The 19,082-nt window shown below is 44.4% G+C and overlaps 1 protein-coding gene across 1 annotated transcript; it reads right to left on the reverse strand.

Moving 5' to 3' along the window:
- Positions 1 to 5,887: 5,887 nt before the first annotated feature.
- On the reverse strand, positions 5,888 to 19,042 carry QTRT2 (queuine tRNA-ribosyltransferase accessory subunit 2). The gene is made up of 8 exons (XM_084226915.1): positions 18,753 to 19,042; positions 17,681 to 17,736; positions 16,387 to 16,463; positions 13,585 to 13,794; positions 12,476 to 12,675; positions 9,800 to 9,951; positions 8,214 to 8,331; positions 5,888 to 7,139 (listed from the first exon to the last, which is right to left on the reverse strand). The coding sequence occupies exons 1-8, from the start codon at positions 18,947 to 18,949 to the stop codon at positions 6,878 to 6,880; spliced, it is 1,272 nt and encodes a 423-aa protein (XP_084083041.1). The 5' UTR covers positions 18,950 to 19,042; the 3' UTR covers positions 5,888 to 6,877.
- Between the last annotated feature and the right edge of the window lie 40 nt (positions 19,043 to 19,082).

The following is a 19,082-nucleotide window of genomic DNA, read 5'->3' on the forward strand; positions in this document are numbered from 1 at the left end:
GCTGGACCCCACTGTGGGGCTAAGCACAGGGAGCTTCCCCCTTGGGAAGAGAAGGGAGTGGACCTGGAGTCTGCCTCTCTGAGGGGAATTGGAGTGGCTGGGGGTTCTCTGTTCCCACTGGGGCCAGCACAACCTGCTCAGGATGGCAGCTCCCCTGGAACACAGAGCTTAGCTGCAGCTTATTACTGTTGCTGATGTTTTCTGAAGAATGTCTAATCAATGCCAGCATTTCAAGGCAGGATCAACAGCCTGCAGGCTGCTGATATGATGACACTCAGAAAACTACAAATAGGAATTGTGGACAGCCCAGAGGACAGCAGTAGCAATCTGATTAGTTTCAGTTAAGTGTGTGATGATTTGGTCACAAAGTGACAAACCCTGGCTGTCAAATACACCTGGCTCATCAGTTCTTTCTCTGACCACTGCAAGTATCCCAAATCTCCATGAACCTTTGAATGAGCCACTGAAGTGCATTTTTCCTTATCTAATGATAGTCATGAATTCATATTGACATAACAATGTCATCTCCTGGCAGTATTTTGCCCCTTGACCTTCTCCCTTATGGGCAAAGGAAGGCTCACAAAACTGTAGAAATTTCAAGGTGTGAGGGATTCAAAACTGTACTTCTTCAAAGTCAGCATCAGCTGGTAAGTAGCTCTTGCTGAATGACATTGAACAGGATGTAGAAGAAGCATCCCGGAGCAATGCTGCTTTTCAATCTCAAAAGCCACTGATCCAGTTATTCTTTGTTACTCCCCAAATAGCCAATCTTAAGACATAGCAGTGACCTTTCTTGTTATGCCTTCCTGGCATCACTCAACCTTTGCTCGGTTCCTTACTGCCTCAAGTGTCAGATCAGGAACCCACCAGCTCTGATGCCAACCACACCTTTCTTCAACAGGGATACATTTTCTCTGAGGCCCAGGCCAGGAATTCTCCTGAGCTTCCTTCATGATTCTGGGGGTGAATCTCTTCCTGCCAGACACTGGTCTCATCCCTGAATGCCTCTGGAAATGTGAGGCAAAGAAAACCCCTGGGGCCAAAGAAGAAAACGAACATAATTAAAAATTAATTTCAGTATAATGATTTAAGCATCTCAGTGAGACAAGCATTAGGCTTGTTGTATCTTTGGTGATGTGGGGAAGACCTTCCTGGCTTCCTGCCCTGGGGACTCCTGTCAGTTTTAATAAGTTTTACTACACAGCTGTGAGTATGGCAAATTGAACAGCCCAAATAAAGACCACTTTTCACTGGACAGAAGCACAAATACTGAGGCAATCACATTTCTTTCTTCCACCCTATGTCATGGCAGAAGGGCTGTGGTGCAGGTGGACTGCTCACCTTGCTCTGCCTCAGGTGAGAGGCAGCAGCACTTCTGTCTCTCTGTGGGGGTGAGGTCAAGGGACGTGAGCAGATGGTTGATGCTCCAGGACTCCCTTGAATATTTGTGATGGCACTGGCATCACTCCTGTGGGCAACAGGAGAGCCAGGTACCAGAGTTGAGTCCAGCACTACGTACCTCTGTCAGCCTCAGCTCTGAAGGCTACCAGCACTACTCTGTGGCCTTTTGCCTTTTTGCAGCCACTGCTGACTTCCCTGAACCACAACAGAGCGCTTCTTCCTCCTCAAGATGCGCACAAAACAAGGGATGGAAAAAGGCACGTGCCGGTAGCTTCTGCAACTTGCTGTTGGCAGTGCTACCCACAGACATACTGCACAACTCCCACTCCTTTTTTTTTGCTGGCCTTGCCAAATTCTAATCATCCTGTTTGCCTATGTTCCTTCCTCCCAGACGCTCCATCTCCTGTTCCCTTTCTTGAAGAGGCTGCATCCCTTTAAAGGCTTCGGCTTCCTGCCAGTCTGTTCTCTCATCCCAGTTCAGCTTTGTTGGAGGAAAGCATCTGGCTTTCCTAAGGGCTGGTTTCTTCAGCTGTTTTTCAGCACATAGTACCACTGAAGTTGACATTACTTTGTAGATGGTTCCATTCTGGCCCAGGAAGGGCAGTATAAAAAAGCTCAAGACAGATTCATAGACTCTGCTGACTTCCTGCAAGATGCTGGCTGCATCAATACCTCCCCTGATTACCTCATCAAAAGGCAAACCAGATGTTCTCCTGTGGAAGGAGGGAGCAGCGAGCACAAAGCATTGTGAGCACAAAGCGAGCACAAAGCCACCTTTGTGTCATGCATTGCAACACATCCACCAGCTCTGAAAGGCAGCCAGCCCAAGAGCACAAGGTGTCACACACTGAGCACAGGAATGGGTCCAGGAACTCTGGCCAAAGGACTTTGGAACCCTCCTTTCTTTGTGAAAGTTTGTGCTGGGCCATTGCATATAAGGGCCATAGTTTTTAGGTCTTTTCTTGATCAGCACCCTGCAAATCAATCAACTCTGCACGTAGGGCAGTAAGATACACTTTGTCCTGCAGAGCCTCTGGCATAAACCACTGCCATTGCCTCTCCCAGTGCATTGGCCACTCCCTTGAGCCAGAAAATGCTTTACACAGTAGCAGAAGCATAGGGAAAACAGAAGGCTGGTTAATCCCGAGTTGTCTGGCAGATCCAAATGCCTTTATTTATAGTTCCTTTACCTTTGGTCCTCACTTAACAGATTCCTAGATTTTCAGGCTTTAGAAGCTTGAAATAATCCTGGTTAACCACATAACCCCTTCTCATCCAAAACTGCTTCCCAAAGAGCTCTGCAAGATGTTCAGACACACAAATAGCTGAGAACAGAGCTGGCTTTCTCCAAAGATTTTGTAATGATGGTCAGTAAGCAAGGGCAGGAGCTGGAGGAGCTGTGTCAGCATGACAGAGCATCCCACTGTGTTGTACCTTCATGTGACCAATGTAATTGAAAAATACAGACAACAGATGTCGACTTAACCAGGCAGTTCATCATCACCTCATTGTGAGGCAGGAAAGGTGTTGCTTTTCCAAGTCAATATGTTCCTAGGGAGGAGACTGTCTACTGTGATAGACACCATTCACATTGGCAACATAACAGGGAAGCAAGAACATTTTGCTGCACCATTTTTGTGCCAGCACCAACTTTACCAGTCTAGATCCAACTTTTTGGAGGGATTGAAATTCATTCTCCTTTTGTTTGAAAAGTCCTGTCATGCCTGCAGAATGTGCATAAGAAAGGATGATAATGTGCTTGAATGTCTTTAATAGTCCGAAGGAAGGAGTGCTGCATTACCAGAAAGAGATTAGGTCCCTAGCCAATGATTTAGATCACTCCAGAGTACTACAAACAAAACCATGAAACTGGCCTGCACCATCATCTGTTTCATGCATACCTTCCACATCACAGAGGAAACAGCTCTGAAATTACTGAAAGAACGGTTTAAACATTTTATTGGAGCCCTTTGTCTGCCACCTCAGGTTATGAATCAAAAACCAACAGGGCTTGGGATGAAGAAAAAATAAAGCTACTCAATGCTTAAAAGCACCTCTGAAACACACCTGGAACTAAATTTTCTATGCATAAAAATCCCATGATCTGAAAACCCGCTGGACCTTATAGATGTAGAAATAAATCGAACACCCTGCTGGAAAATTTTCCAGTCTTGGGCAGCTCCTGTGATCCTGCAGAGCCACAGAGGAGCAGACCTAGAAAGTGTCAGAGAAGGCTGGATGTACACTGTGTGTGTCTTGGACACTGTCCTAGTGATTTACAGGACGGGGTGGATAAACAGTGGCGGGGGAGGGGGGGAAATTACAACCCTGAAGGAAAGAAGACTTTTTTGTAATACAACAATTTGATTTTTTTTCCCTTAACACACTTCAAAGCACACCTTTGAAACTGCTAAAGAGTCTGCAACATTAAAATAGGAAGGAGTTACTGAGCAGAATACTGATGAAGTGGTCAGAAAGACACAGGCCTTAACATGAGGCCCTGACAGTTATTCTCATCAGCGTGAAAGGTTTTTCTTTATTAAGGGGAAGATTACACTAAAGGTTGCTAAGGAAAAGATATTCAAGGGTCTAATGTTTTTGTAACCATCTCTTTTGTATTCTGCTCTGCTCTTTTATATTCTGCCCTTTGGGGATGGATGGCAGTCAAGGATGTTTTTGCAGTCTTCTGAGCTTAGGGAAGTTAATTTAGCACAGACATTTTTCCACTCCTTATTAATTTCAATTTTCACTTCTCCATGGAAAGTTAAGCTTTCTTCATGCAGTTTTCATCCCCATATTAGGGCAAGAATTCTGTTTTTGAAAGAAATTAAGATCTCTGCCTGGAAATAGATTTTAAAACTTTTTAAGTTACCATGAAAAATGTTGCTGATTTTTTACAGTGTGTACTAAGAGGACTGATATGTTGAGAAGTTGTATAAATACAACACATTAAGATGGTTTCAGGGTTAGTGACGTTTGTCTTTGTTAGATACTGAAGGATGTAGCTGGTCAAATTCTGCCCAGTATGAAATGGTTTGTTTTCTGCAGCCGTGGCACCCATATAAAAGCTAACCAGAGAACTGTAACAGGAAAGCCTAATGGGTAGGACTGGGAAAAAACCATAACACAGCAGTATGGAAGGACTGGAAAGCCAGAAGAGAAGGGTTATTGAGAATAGCATGTTACTGGCACTTAGCTTAGCAGGCCACTAAGATCCCAGTCCAGCAGTACAGCTCTGTTTATCTCCTGAGGACAGGTTTATCTCCTGAGGATCCAGGCTGGGAGATAAAGAAGAATTAATAAACCCAAATGATTCACAGAGGTGGGGCAGGACGGGGAGACCGAGTTATCACAAGTACCCCCCAAAAGGTATAAAACAGCAATTCCAAAACTAGCAGTAAGTTTACCAACCTAAGAAGTATGCAGGAAATGTGAGGAGGACACAACCACCTGCACACCTTGTCCTGTGTGTTATCACAGAGCATCCATGACTGACCTGTTGGACACAACCATCCTGGTACCCGAGTGCTGGGCTGACTCAGGCATTTTGATGAATCAGTACGTGGAGACAGGATTGTCAGTGAACGAGAAGTTTCAAAACCTGTCCCCTCCCAAAAGATCTCCACAGGCACTTGCAACATTGTAGAACAGGCACTTGCTGAAACAAGCATTGCAAGCTCCCATGCACTACCACTGCATTCCTCTTGAAAGAAACATAAACCATTTTTATTTCATTAGAATTTTTGCCCTTTAAGTTAGGCAGACCTTCTACCTCACACTGTATACCTAAGCCACCATCTCCAAGTTTCCCAGTGCTGTATCAATTCTAACAACCACAAACTACTACTTGGAGTGAGGACAATAATTCTGTGTGTAATTTCTGTGACTGAATCATTCTCTGTAGTCTGTCTGAAGACAACAGTAGAGCAGCATTTTCACCATTTCTTTAGGATCCTGTGGAACAGAAGTGTAATTAGTGCAACAGAGTGAGTAAGGCTGGAATGGTATAAAGGACTATGACAACCTTGTGTAGTTGCCCAAAGAGACAGGGAAACTAAAACCTCCTTATACTCTATGGTAAAGTCATTCTGATGGCAGGTATTAAAATCTTAAAGTATTGCAGAAATTGTGAAGAGCAAACTACAGATTAATCCTTAATGGCTTTAAGGCCGTGAAGTGTAGTATTTTTTTCAAGCTTAATTAAGGTAGTAGAGTCCTTATGGGGAGAAGGACAGACAGCTGTCTTCAACACTTCCAAGTCTATTATGACATTCTTTTGAAGCAAATTACTTGGAAACCTGCTCCATGACAGAATACTCCCAGTAATGTCCTCATCAGGCTGCTAGGTTTTCAGGAGATACACGTTCTTGAGTTCAGACTCTCTGGTACACCCCCTCTGTCACACATTGAGGAGCCAGTGTAACAAATAATAAATGTATTTTATTGTTGCTTTGAAATATAAAACTATTAATCCATGATTCCACAGTAAAGAGCAGTAAAAAAACCCAACTGAATAAGAGGAATGTAACATAACTAAGTCATATTCTAAAACAAGGACCCCCCAGAATGTTTTCTGAAAGTCCTTTCCTATGACACTTCCCCTTCCATAGCTCCATCTCACAGTGACATTTGTGTAGCCGGCTCTGCGACCAGTGCTAGGGTGGCTGAAAAGAATGACACAGACATTGTCACCCATGTGCTAACACAGGAGTGAAATCTGAAAAAAGTGCAGAGTTAAAAAGAAAAGCCCTACAGCAGGACATGGATTAAACACTTTCTCTTCTCTCTGGCTCTAATGTCACTGAATGGGACCCCTGAGGCAGGGGTGTTCAAGGCCAGGCCGAGGTGGCAGACTTCTTCCAGGCGCAGAGAACATTCTGCACTGCGGGTGGCCTGAGAGAGGAGTACACACACAGTCCCTTGTGCCACTGGACACAGCAGCACTTCCAGTCAGTTCTTTCCAAGGACACAGATGCTGGCAATGGCTACAAGGACAGCATGTTAAGACTGAGGTGGGATTTCTTACTAAGGGGATACATGATGAGAGACTAGGACACCACTAGGTTTTTCTAGAAAAATAATTACTGTCGGGTATAGAACAAGAGTCCCAAGCAGCTGCTGAGTCTCCAGGCAGCTGGATTAATTTTAGGTATATGCCCTGCTTTATCCTCAATCACAAGTTCAATTACTCTGTCCTTGCACATGGGAAACCAACAGCGAGTATCTGAAAACAAACCCATCCATACTAGTCTTGCTGGTGAACTGTCCAGGCTCTTCCAGCCACCAAGAATGCACCAAGCCAATTAACCAAAAGATCGTCCTTCCCCACCAGGAAGTGAGATCTCCTTCAAATGTCTCCTTCAGGTCCCTCCAGGAAGGAAAAAAGGCATTTTAAAGGCATTTTACTACTGACAGGTCCAGGTGATACAGTCCCACTGGATGAGGATGCAGCCTGCAGTCTCCTTCCTCTCTGAGCTCACTGTCTCAGCGTGGCATCTGCCGGGCCTTGCAGCGCCTGCCTGAAGACAAGCTCCTTGAGTCGGTCCAGTTTGCTGTCCCTCAAGGCATCCCGAATGGCACTGAAGAAACCAAAGTAGTGCTGGAAGTTGTGCATCATGAGCAGGACACCGGCCAGCAGCTCGTTGGTCACCAGGAGGTGATGGACATAGGCACGAGTGTGCCTCTGACAGCAGTAACAGCTGCACCCTTCCAGCAAAGGACCAAAATCATCCTGGTACCTAAGGAAGAAGCAATGTTGGGTAACATCAGAGCTAAGAAGAGCCATCCAAGCAATAAAGAGTTCCCCTGTAACCACCTGGCCTTTTGCAGGGATGAAAGCCTTAAAGCCTCAGGTCCTTAATCCAGATTTGCTGACAACTCAGACCAGCACCACTGGCACAAAGGACATCAGATATCAGAGGTGGTTTGGGTTGGAAGGGACCTTAAAGATCATGTAACTCCCAGACCCTGCCACGGTGTGGGACCATGGCTGCTGAAAGCCCCAGGCCTCCTCATGCCAGAACTCACTTAAGTGTATGGCCTTTGGGCTCTGAAGTCAGAATAACTCCGACTACATCGCAGCTAACAGCAGAGAGGCCCTATCTGTGCCTTCCCTGGCAGAAAAGCTGCGGTACAAGACAGCCATCACACAGTTTATGAAGGGGAAAGCCACCAAAACCACAGATTTACTAATCCCACTATTCACAGAACAGTATTCCACTCTACTGTGAGATGCACCGTTTCACAGAAAGAGCAAAGCAACACAATTGTCTACTCAGCCTGGAAGTAGCTGCGACAAAGACAAAGAAGGACAAGTGGTAACAATGGCCAAAGTTTTTGTCAAATATCCAGAAATGGCAGAACTGCTCTGCAGCTGCCCAAACTGAGTCAGAGAGTAGAGGGTCTCCATAGTTTAAATAAAATCTAGTATCTCACGACAACCCAAGTTAGATGTGGAAGAACAAACTGATTCCCAGACCACCTTTGTGAACCTATGGTCTTTCAGGTGAAACATAATTATGACCACAGAATGTTTGCTGAATAAATGATCAGAAAACCCCTGGCTCTAGGTAAGGCAAAAGACAGTGCTTTCAGAGATAGGCTGTTGCCTGATAACAAGCCAGAGTGCTTGTCCAACACTATCTGCTCGGTGTCCAGAAGTACTCTCTTCAACAGCTTCATGTTTTATGAAGTCTCTCATCCAACTGCTTTGTATTTATTTGCAACTGCTGACCAGTTGCAAATAAATACAAAGGACTAAAGCATCATATTTAGTCATAAGCTGCAGGTACCCTCCTCACAAATTCACATACTTTTTATCCTTCAGAGATATCTCAAATGGTGTCATTTCTGGGTCAGCTTTGGAGACTTCCTCCTGGTCTTCTTGAGTACCATTCTTCTTCAGGAACTCGATCCCATTTTGTGTTAAAACTGATTAAATTAAAAAGACAACAGCTTCAGAACAGAGAAAAAGAGCAGAGCAAGGGTAGCAACCTTACAGAAGATATTCCTGATACTTTCTTGCCAGCTGAAAACTCCTGCCACAAGTTTCCACCTCTTTTTTTCTAGAAAGCAGATATTTTACTATAATTGCTGTAGGTTAGTTAACACAAATACACTTTTAGATGATCAAAACAGCAAAAGACAAGTAAAAAGTAACCAACTAGAACTAATCAAAAGTTAGAGCTGAAATAACAGTATAACTTTTTGCTGCTCTACTGAGCTGAATTCTTTAAAAATGTCAAAATTATTTTGTCTGAACTGCATGCTGAATAGGATGCAACCACCTGAACAAATGGATTTTATTGAGATTTTGTTAGAGTAGAAACTCATCTGCATTCAGTCATTCTACTTTCCATGCTGTGATTATTCAGGGATTTAGATGCCTTTTTTTTTTTTTTTAAAACCTGGAATCAAAAGAGGCTGTTAGCACTAATTCAGAAGAGGTGGGTCAACATCTGCCTTTTCAGCATCTATCTGAAAGATAAAGAATCATCCCATGATTTTATAGGTTTGCATTTTTGAGTTTGCTCTTAAGGAGAAAGAGATATATCTTGAAATACCAATATTACTGTTTGCATAATCCATGCCTGCTGTGTTTTAAACGGACATGGGACAAAACCACTGCCATTACCCAGAGCCTTATAATTAAAGAATAAAGTAAGACAAGATAAAGAACAACAAACAAAGAAAAGGGTTAAAAAAAGCAGCCACCACAAAGAAACAAGATGTTCTGTTCTATTCAGCTGGCTCTGAGTTATCCAGGTATGAAAAGCCACTAGGTTCTACCGAAGAGAAAAAATGTGAAATGCTTCTCTGTATTAAAAACATCTAATAGGCCAAAACAAAACAGCTGCTTGAAACACATTTGATAGGTGCTTTAATGGGTGATACACATTCCCATCTCACAGTATAATGAACAGAGCATTTTGGTTTTGATATAAACCTACAAATGCAAGGACAGAGAGGAAAACTGCCCAAATAAATGGGAAACTTCTGACAGCTAGAAAAAAGAACTTCAAAAATATATTACTACAACAGATACATAATAATTTAATCCTAGGGATTGCTTAATAGGTCCAGCCTTCACTGCTAACAGTAACAGAAAATTTGCCAACAGTGTCAAACTAAAACCCTCTATTCAGGAGGTGTTTAAGAAATATTTACTCATCATATTTTGGCTAATGAGACATTCAGAATCCTCAAGTTTTACTCAACAGATATCACATCAAAGCACCCTGCCTTCAAAAGTAACATGTGGTAGTGGAATCCCAGGTTTTCCAGTGGTCACTGCACTTATTTCAGGAACAAAGCCCTCAAATACAGATTGCTCCCAAGTATGAATTATGCTTACCACAATACAAAATGCAGAAACTGTAACAGACACCAAGAAGCCTACCTGTTGCTTCAGGATCTGGATGGCAGTCATAACTGAAAACCAAGGCACAGCCTCGCTCCGTCACTTGGAAGGGAAAGAAGCTCTCAAAAATGTCAACTCCCCTTTCAATGCACTCAAGCACCTCATCTGGTTTGCCTACACCATGAATGATTCTGTAGAGGACACACAGGAAGAAAAATCTACAATGTTCTGAGTAGAAGCAAGCAGGTACCTGAAGGAAAAGACCTCCAGGTCATGTGCAGCACATGTAGCTTATCTCTGCAACTGGTAACAGTCATCACTGAGAATTCCATGTGCTTCCGCTGCCCCACCTCCCACATACCCAGTACATAACAAGCTTTTCACTATTTGCCCTTTGGAAGACAGCAAAAATCCCTCATTTACTGTGGAAAAACCCCATTCTGTTCATTGTGTTTGAAGTGATTTGTATGTGATTTCTTCCGCATACACATAAATACCATTAGATTCATAACATCTGTGCCACAGAACAGATATTTTCCTTAATCATCATTGTGACCCAATGAACTACTAATTCCCAGACACATGGACCCTTTTGCTTGTTAGCTGTTTAAAAAGAGTCTCAACAGAGACAGCAGTAGATGGCTGGTCAAAGATACAAGTCCTTCAGGCGACAGACACATCCTAGAGCACTTGGAAAACTGCCTGGGGGAGAACACACTAATGAAAAACATTGTTAGAAAGAGAAAACATCCTTGCTTTAGTCTTCCCTTCTCTTTACACTCTTAACTGCTCAAATGATTTACCCAAGGACGTGGGCTGTAACATCTCCTGAGACATGGCATTAAGAGCCAGGAAGAGCCTGGCTGGATTGCCATCAGTGGTAATAGAGATCCTGCTGGCAGCCAAATTTAGTTGGCAGCTTCACTGAGGGTGGGTGAAGTGTAAGAGAGTAGAGCAGTGCCTGCTCTCCTGCAGGTGCATAGGCTGAAAGCTGTAGAAGTTAATGTAGGGCAATGAGCTAAACAGATAATTAGGAAAATACACAGGGGCTGATAAATGAAGTCACAAGGTGCCATTTTTAGTCACTTTTCTAAGTACTCCAATTAAATTGATGAGCACAGAATAAGGAGAGGAGAAGTTTACAGCATGAGTGTTTTATGTTTCAGGTTCCCATGACAGGGAGAAAATGAAATGCAGAAGTCAAAACAGTAGCTCTGCATATATGATAAAAGCCTTGCTGAAACTCATCTCTGCACAGGTAAGGACAAACATTTGTTCTTGCAAGGGCTCTTATGCTATTGGAAAGGAAAACAAATTTTATCAAGTGACTTCAGCCCCTTTAGGTACATGAAAGGATTCTTTATAAAGAGTACACTCATAAGATCATTTTACAATCCCACAAAAAGCAGCCACTTCTTGAGTGAAGCACAAAAAATGTTTGTCTTCTAGAGAATTTCATGCTGGGGTAGAACAGAGATGAAGAATAACTTCTCCAGCCAGAATGGCAAGGGTGATTCAGGAGCAATGACTGCCTGAAATTCATGTGAGGTACTTCCAAGACCCCCTGGGGCTAACCAGCTCTCTTCCTATCAAGAGGTCAGAAACACTTGTCTTAACAAGACAAGCAAACTATTTGATAGATAAGGCAGATGCACGTGTAGACACTGGGGTTAGCTGAGCAGATTGGACTCTAATGCTCCCAGGGGATCTTTTAAGTAGCTCAACCAGACAGGATAGCAACAACACAGCAAGCCTCCTAATTGTCAGGAAAATTCAAACCCCAGGCACCCCTAGGCAAGAACAAGCTACAACACCAGACACAGTGCTCTTGCATTTAATTTCCTTTTAAACACCATTAGGTCAGAGCAATGCTCTGCTAGCAGAGGGAAGCAGGAACACAATGGGGCCTCAGTCATTCTCTTCAGGAAATGATGAAAAAAGTAACCATATTATTTCTGTATCGGTTGCTCTGGTAAGAACCATCCAGTGAGCTCAAACCAATAAAGAAACCCCTATACTTCTGAACCACTAGCAAATATTAGCCCACATTTTCAAGGAGTCTTTAGTTACTGTTAGTCAGTTATAAGGATTAAGAAAGCTGCCACTCCTGTCCAGTCCTTGGCATAGGTCTGATGGGCACAGCTAACAACTCAGATATGCAATAAGCCCCACACTGTCCAAGAAGAGAATACCACTGTTCTGGGTCAGCCTGTACCACCCTGGTAGTGCACAGGCTCAGTGCCTCAGGTACTACGACAGACCTGGCTACCAAGACCATGTAGCAAGCACTGGCTGGTTCTGCCAGCACCCCTCTCTGCCATCTGCCAGCTCAGGCCAGAGAGAACTGGAAACATGACACTTTTACTGAGAAGAAGTCCCTGTAAAATACCTTGATAATAATGTTTTTGTTTAAGATGAACTTCAAGTAAGCCATGGACTCCAAATGCAAGTAACCCTGATATATCTTACCTGTAACACTTCCTAAAAACTTTTCCTCAAACCCACAGTATGAGCAAGGCCTGGTGCCAGTTGCAGCTAAAAACTGAAACAAGTGTTGAAGACTGCAGCCTGACAATGGTAAAATTTATGCAGCCTGGCACACACAGAGCTGTGCAATACAGTGATTATTTCCTACAGAGAAACTGCACAGCAGCCTGTAGATGCTCCTCATAATAGAACAGATGGATTTCTTGGGATGTTGCCCACACAACTTACCTTGGTTTATCCTCTGGCAGCTCTGCTGTGACAGAAGCTATCAGTTTCAACTTGGTCTCCTTGGCCATGGCACTTCCCTGGAAGCCATCTAGCAGAAAGCCACCCACAGGCCGCTTGGCAGTCTCCCTGGCTGATCTGAGCCTCTCTTCTAAGATATCTCCACCTTCAATTGCCCCAAACATTACACTTCCTTGTAGTTCCTGTCCCGGGAGAAAGCTACAAGTGTTAGAGCATGCTCTGCCACAGACATGAAAGACAGCTCACAGCCCAGACTTCAGATGCCTGCTACTTTAGCCCCACATTCCCAGGAACTTGCCAGAGCCATGGGGTTTCATCTCACGCAGAACTATTCACCACACAACACCGTGAAGCCCACGTGTCAGAAATGGGACTAGTAGAGACAAGATCCTGCTCCTTCCCTTGACACTAACTCACTGAGAATTTTGATGCCACTCTTCCCACCTCCCTACAGAGGTCAATAACCACACACCATCTTTGTACATGGCTTTTTATGGATGGGGGTCTCAGCAATGGATGTGTTAGTGCAAAATACAAAGCAGGTGCCATTATCCTGGATCTCAGACACCAGATGTCACAGGGAAGTCCCTTTCAGGAGATCCAAACACTAACTCCTGTCACCTGTTTTGCCTTTTAGTGCAGACTCAGATTGTATGTCGCCTTTCAGTAAAAGGGCGGGAAGTTTCAAAGCTGCTGGAAGAAATAAAGAATAGCACTTAGTAATTCTATCAAATCCTCCCTCACTTGCAACCAAGGGGACTTCAGAGCAAAAAGATGGGTTTTCTCAATCTGAATAAGAAGATCCCAGTTTGCCAACGCATCTAATAATGAGATAAGTGAAAAAAATGTATCACAGCCCAAAAGCAGAAAGAAAATTCCTAAAATGTAGTTCTCTTCAACAAGAAGAGATGAGAGGTGATCCTGGTGCAGGAGACAATTTACTAAAGGAAGGAAGGAAAAATCACCGTGCTACTGGTTATACCCACTCTGGACTGTAAGCTGGGCATTCTCTGATATACAAGTGACACAACCTCCTGCACAGACCAAGAAGCACTTGCAGTGATATTGCCTCAGTATCTTGGGGACCTTACCGGTGATTTTTCTTGCAGCTCAAGGCATATATCCAAGAAGGAAAGCGACCTATCCACAGACTTCTTGGCTCTTTTTCTGCCAGCTTCCCCAGAAATGGTGTCTCCATCAGAGATGCACTGGAACCAGTCTGGCTGGATGGCCCGCTGGATGTCCATGAACTTGGAAGCTGTCATCTCCATGCGCCCTGAGCTTCCCCACAGGGAGACCGTCTATACAGGAAGAACAGGGATGAACAGCAGTTGAAAAGGACAGCAGATCCTCAGGGTGAAAAAAGAAAAGGAATTGGTCTGGTAAAACACCAGCTACTGGAATGATAGCTCATTAGATAAGTTCCCCTGGAGCATGGCTCAGATAATCACCTGCACTTGGGACAATGAATGGAAGGAGATAAATGACTGAACTGGAATTTCTATGATACTCTTAGGTGAAACCATCCCACTCAACACTGACTTCTCCATATCTAAAAATCCAAGATAGAGCAGCTGGCCTCTCATCACACAAATTAGTGCCAGAATTGGGGGGAAAAAGAAAGCTTGAATTACCACCGAACTTGTCAAGTAAGCAAAAGCTTATAAAAAGCACCAAAGGCTGCAATGGCAAATACAACTTGCTAGTTTTCTGTACAAAATGCAAACCCAAGAAACTACTTCCACTTCTGAGCATTTAACTCACACAACACACATGAATGTATGCATTTATATAAACCCTGCAGTCTGGGAAGATTACAAAAGCTTGTTAAGCACTCAGTCTTAGAACCCCACGTTATTTTAGGTCCCAAATCCAACAACTCTAGAAGGCACCGAAATACCCAAACCAAGTTGATGTAAAGAACAGCTCATTAAGATTTCACACATGATCTTCCCCGTCTCTTCACATGCTTCCCATCGTGCCAGCACACATGGGACCCCATCTTCCATTGCTACTCTGTGATACCTTCAAAAGAATTTATAGCAAGACAAAAGCACATGGACAAGGAGGTTACCTTACCTGAACACCTAGCAGATATCACCATTCAATTCACTAAGCATTCAGATTCATAAAATGTTCACATTTTAGCCTATTTTGCAGAATCTGTAATTAATCTGTGAGTGCAGCTTGGCCATTGCTTTGGTTATATTATTGTTAGGCTTGTGAAACAGCTGCTACAAAACTTTAAAGGGGTATTCAAGTGGGTTAAGTAAAGGGCTTGAGCCCTTCGGAAGTCAGGTCTTTGAATCTGCAATTCTGTTCATACCTTTTTAAATGAGAAAGGGTTTTCAGCCATCAGAAACAGCATATAGCTTGGAGTGTTATGGGCACTTTTTTGGGCCTGAGGGTATAAACACATTCTCCTAGCCTGTGCCAGACAGACAGATTAAGCAGTGCAGTTCTCATGTATACTAATTTGTAAATTGAATTTCATCACCAGATGCAAAAAATATGAGCAGAAGCCCTTTTTTTTTTTTTTTTGACCTGGTCCCCACAAAGACCGCACAAGTACACCATGTGCCTGTTATCCATACATCCATCCTGATTACTTCTGGCCTTATCAGCCAATTTCACCAAATTTGAATAAAACCAGAAGCCTCCAAAGTAATAAAATTTTTTTCAAATTTCCAACTAAAAGAAAAAGCAACTCCAAAAGGAGTTCCAAAATTTGCATCTACAGAATAACTGAAACACAGCAGCTGTATGTTTTTCTGCAGCAGCATGTTGTTCAGACAGTACCTGCTGCCTCTTACTATCAAGGAACAGCTGGTGAAGGCAGGCAGAGGAAAGTCAGAGCTGTCTGAGCCAAAGGGCAGAGTGTAATCACATCTAGTTACCTTCATTCTGCTCTTGAGAGGAAAAAAGCTGCTTTAATAAATAAAATAGCCATTCAGCTTAGAGAGCTGAGCATTATCCTGTGATTATTTAAATCCTGTCAGTGCTAGGCTTTCTGGCACTGAGCTTTCTGTCCCATTGCTTTCAAAAAGCTTTTATAAGTATTTGTCAGCACAGATCCAGCTGCAGAAGGCCTTACAACAAGGTGACAGATATCTTCATCAGCTTGTTTAAAAAACCCAAAAAAACCTCTGAATCAAACTCCCAACACCCACGTTTAGATTGCTTCTCTCACCTCAAAGCTGCACAACAGTGGGACAAGCTTCAGGTAATTCCTTCCCTGCAGAGAGACAGGACTCAGCATGGATCCCAGCAGCAAGGAATAGACACTGATAGCTGTCTGGCAGGAGTTATCCTCCATCACTCAGTGACCTTCCACCAAATGTGGCCATACCCAAACAGCCCTTGGGACTGATGTATGTGAGCAGGTGCCAGGAGCTCCAGCATGAAGCTGTGTCAGGCAGCAGGCAGTGTGAGGATTTTACAGCAGTGTGTGTGCCTGTGGGGTGGAAGAGACAAATGTCTGCAACTATGCACTCCTGGATTGCTGAGCCACCCTCCTGCAAAAATTCCGATGTCCTTCCCCTTTGTGGGCCTGTAGCACAAGCACAAGCTTGTACAGCAAATATGCCAAAACACAGGTATTTTCTTTTAGTGCCATTTAAACCACAACACCATGGTAGCCCAGAATTCTCCTTTCTACCTGAATTGCCACTTAACTGCTCAGGAACCATTCAGGGAACATGCTGCCAAGTAAGAACATGTACACTTTCATTTAGTCGGAGGTATGAGCATGTAAATGACAATCCTCTTTGTGCAAAGATTTGTTTTGCTAATTGTATGGCTATCTGAGCACACCCATAAAGAAGAAGGGAGGATTGGCAGATTTCTTTTGGGAACTTTAGGTGGACCCTTTCAAGTCTTTACAGCTACTGTACCTTGTTAGTGTTGTAGCCAGAGGGGCAGGGAGTGACTGGGTCATGAAGGGAGCAGTAGAGCACAGCATCTGGCATACCTGAAAACAGAGAGACAGATCCAGAGCAGAGTTTCATGAACCAAAGCAAAGCTAGGGCAAAGATGTGGCTTGCAGATCTGCAAAAGGGAACAGGGTATTGTCCCCCACACAAATACATCCATTCTGATGAAGAAAATATTGTTCATCTATCTGTCAGCACCAAAGAAGACAGATTTCTTCCCCAGCTTTACTAACTGCCTGGAGAATAGTGCAGCAGCAGGACAAACCATGAAACAACACTCTTTGGTTCTGCAGCCTGCATAGCTGCTTTGGGATTTATTTATGTTACTTCCTGATTAATACTCCACCTATTAAAATTTTCCAGACCCAACAGCTGACTCACTTGGCCACTCACCTGAGAAGTGATACACTGGAGACACCAGACACTTGACACAATCAGAACTAGCAACAATCCCAAGGAAGGACAAAGTAGAATCATAAAATAGTTTGGCTTGGAAGGGACCTGAGAGATCATGCCTCATGGGCAGGGGCACCTTCCACTAGACCATGTTCCTCAAAGCCCTATCCAACCTGGACTTGAACATTTCCAGGGATGGGACATTCACAACTTCTTTGAGCAACTTGTTCGAGTGAGAGAGAGAGTGAGAATAGGAGAGTTAGAGAACGTATCAACTGCACAAATGAGAAATTTATCATCCCTACTAGACTGGAGGTTTCAAATGTCAGAAAGCTAGACAGTATGGCTTCAGAGATAGCCACTCAAACTGGTAAAGTCTCCGGGAAATTCCAGACAAAGACATTTTTCAATTTTTCTTGAAGAAGTTAATTGCTCCAAGCAGGTATGATTGATTGAAATTTGGGTGCAAACTTCCTTTGGAAAGCCAAACCATTATTTTTTTAATACGTAATGAAATGCACGTCCCAAATTTTTATGTGCTTTTTAAAAAACTAAAACAAATAAAACAAGCTTAGGCAACTCATTTTTTTCTTGCAAAATGTGCTAGATTCCATACACAAAGAACTGTCTGTAATTTATAGAATTTACAGACGCATCATCACTCTGTAGGCTGATTGAAGGATTTTTTGCCATACTAGTGACAACATACAATTTCAAGTCTTCTCTAGTGCCACTTTGAGTGAGAAAATCCCTAAATGTGCAAAGTCTACATCTTTTTGCCTACTATACTACCTGAACATCTCTGCTGGGATCCACCTGCATCATCTCTCAGATACACAAGCAAATATTTGTACTTTACCCATAAATTTTGCAGCTCCTTCTTTATACTCTTCCAGGACATCATGAATTTCTGCCCTGCAATCCAGATATAGGAACACATTAACTAAGCAGACAACTGTCTAGAGAGATTGGTGGTTTCATAACTAAGGCTTTATTTTTTCCATACTTATGCATTGTCTGACACTGAGCTGGTATTTGCCATCCAGCTGTCAGGCAGTGAAGCAGGGACAGATGGAATGAAATGCCAGAGTCACAGAGCTCTAGAATCACAGCTCACAACCTGAGGCACTCATAATTCTGTGGCAAAAAATAAAGCTTTCATCTGCGCTGACCAGGGACCACTGACTTGATGAGAGCATGAAGCTATACTTTGACTTTTTGGGCAGCATCAGTAATGTGTTCACATCATTCAACAACTGCACAAGCTTTACCATGTTAATCTTTCCTTTCAGTTGCAACTTAACTAGTTTTGAGAGCTACTTGCTGTTCCAATTTTACATTAGATGTCTCCAGGTATGGGGTACCTACCACCTCTCTGGGTAACCTGGTCCAGTGTTTCACCGCCCTTATTACAAGAGATACCCTCTTATAGTTTAAACCTATTACTACTAATCCTACCACAACAGGCTCTGTTAAAAATCTGTCCCCATCTGTCCTATAATCCCCCTTAAGGTATCACAAGCTAGAAAAAGGTCTCCCTGGAGCCTTTTCTTCTCCAGGCTGAACACCCCCAAATCTCTCTGCCTGTTGCTACAGGAATGATGCTCCAGCCCTCTGAGCATCCTGGTGGCGCTCCAAAGGACCTGGTCCAACAGGCCCACATCCTTCTCACGGCGCGGGCTCCAGAGCTGGATGCAGCACTCTCGGCGGGGTGTAGCCAAGCAGAGGGGCAGAATCACCTCCCTCGCCCTGGCGCCCACCTCAGGAAGATGACCGTGAAGTCACCACGACTTTGGCCTAAACCACTGTTTGGCCTAAACACGCTAAAAATCACGCAGCCCTCCGGCTCCCTTCCCCTCACCTTTCCTCCCCCGCCCCTGCACCTCCCTCGGCGGGGCACGCAGGGCCCGCGGCCCGGGCGCGGTACTCACAGGGCGGGCAGGGCGATGTGCGCCACGCCGGGCACGCCGCGCACCTCCCGCAGCGTGTCGTGGGTGAGGTGCGGCGCGGCGCCGGTCCGCGTGTACAGCAGGCAGCCGGGCAGCGCCAGCGCGCCGGCCCCGCCGCGGCCCAGCCCCGCCAGCGAGCCCAGCCGCCCGCCGCCCGCACCGAGCAGCGTCAGCCTCATCCTCGCCCCGCGGCGCCGCCGAGGGACAGGGCGTGAGGGGACACGGCGTGAGCGGACGCGGCGTGAGGGGACGCGGAGAACTCCGGCCGCCCCTTCCCGCGCCGGGCGTCATCAGCGGGCGCCGGCGGGCGGG

Source organism: Fringilla coelebs (genome assembly GCF_963513975.1).
Source record: "Fringilla coelebs genome assembly, chromosome: 2".
In the NCBI taxonomy this organism is placed as follows: Eukaryota; Metazoa; Chordata; class Aves; order Passeriformes; family Fringillidae; genus Fringilla; species Fringilla coelebs.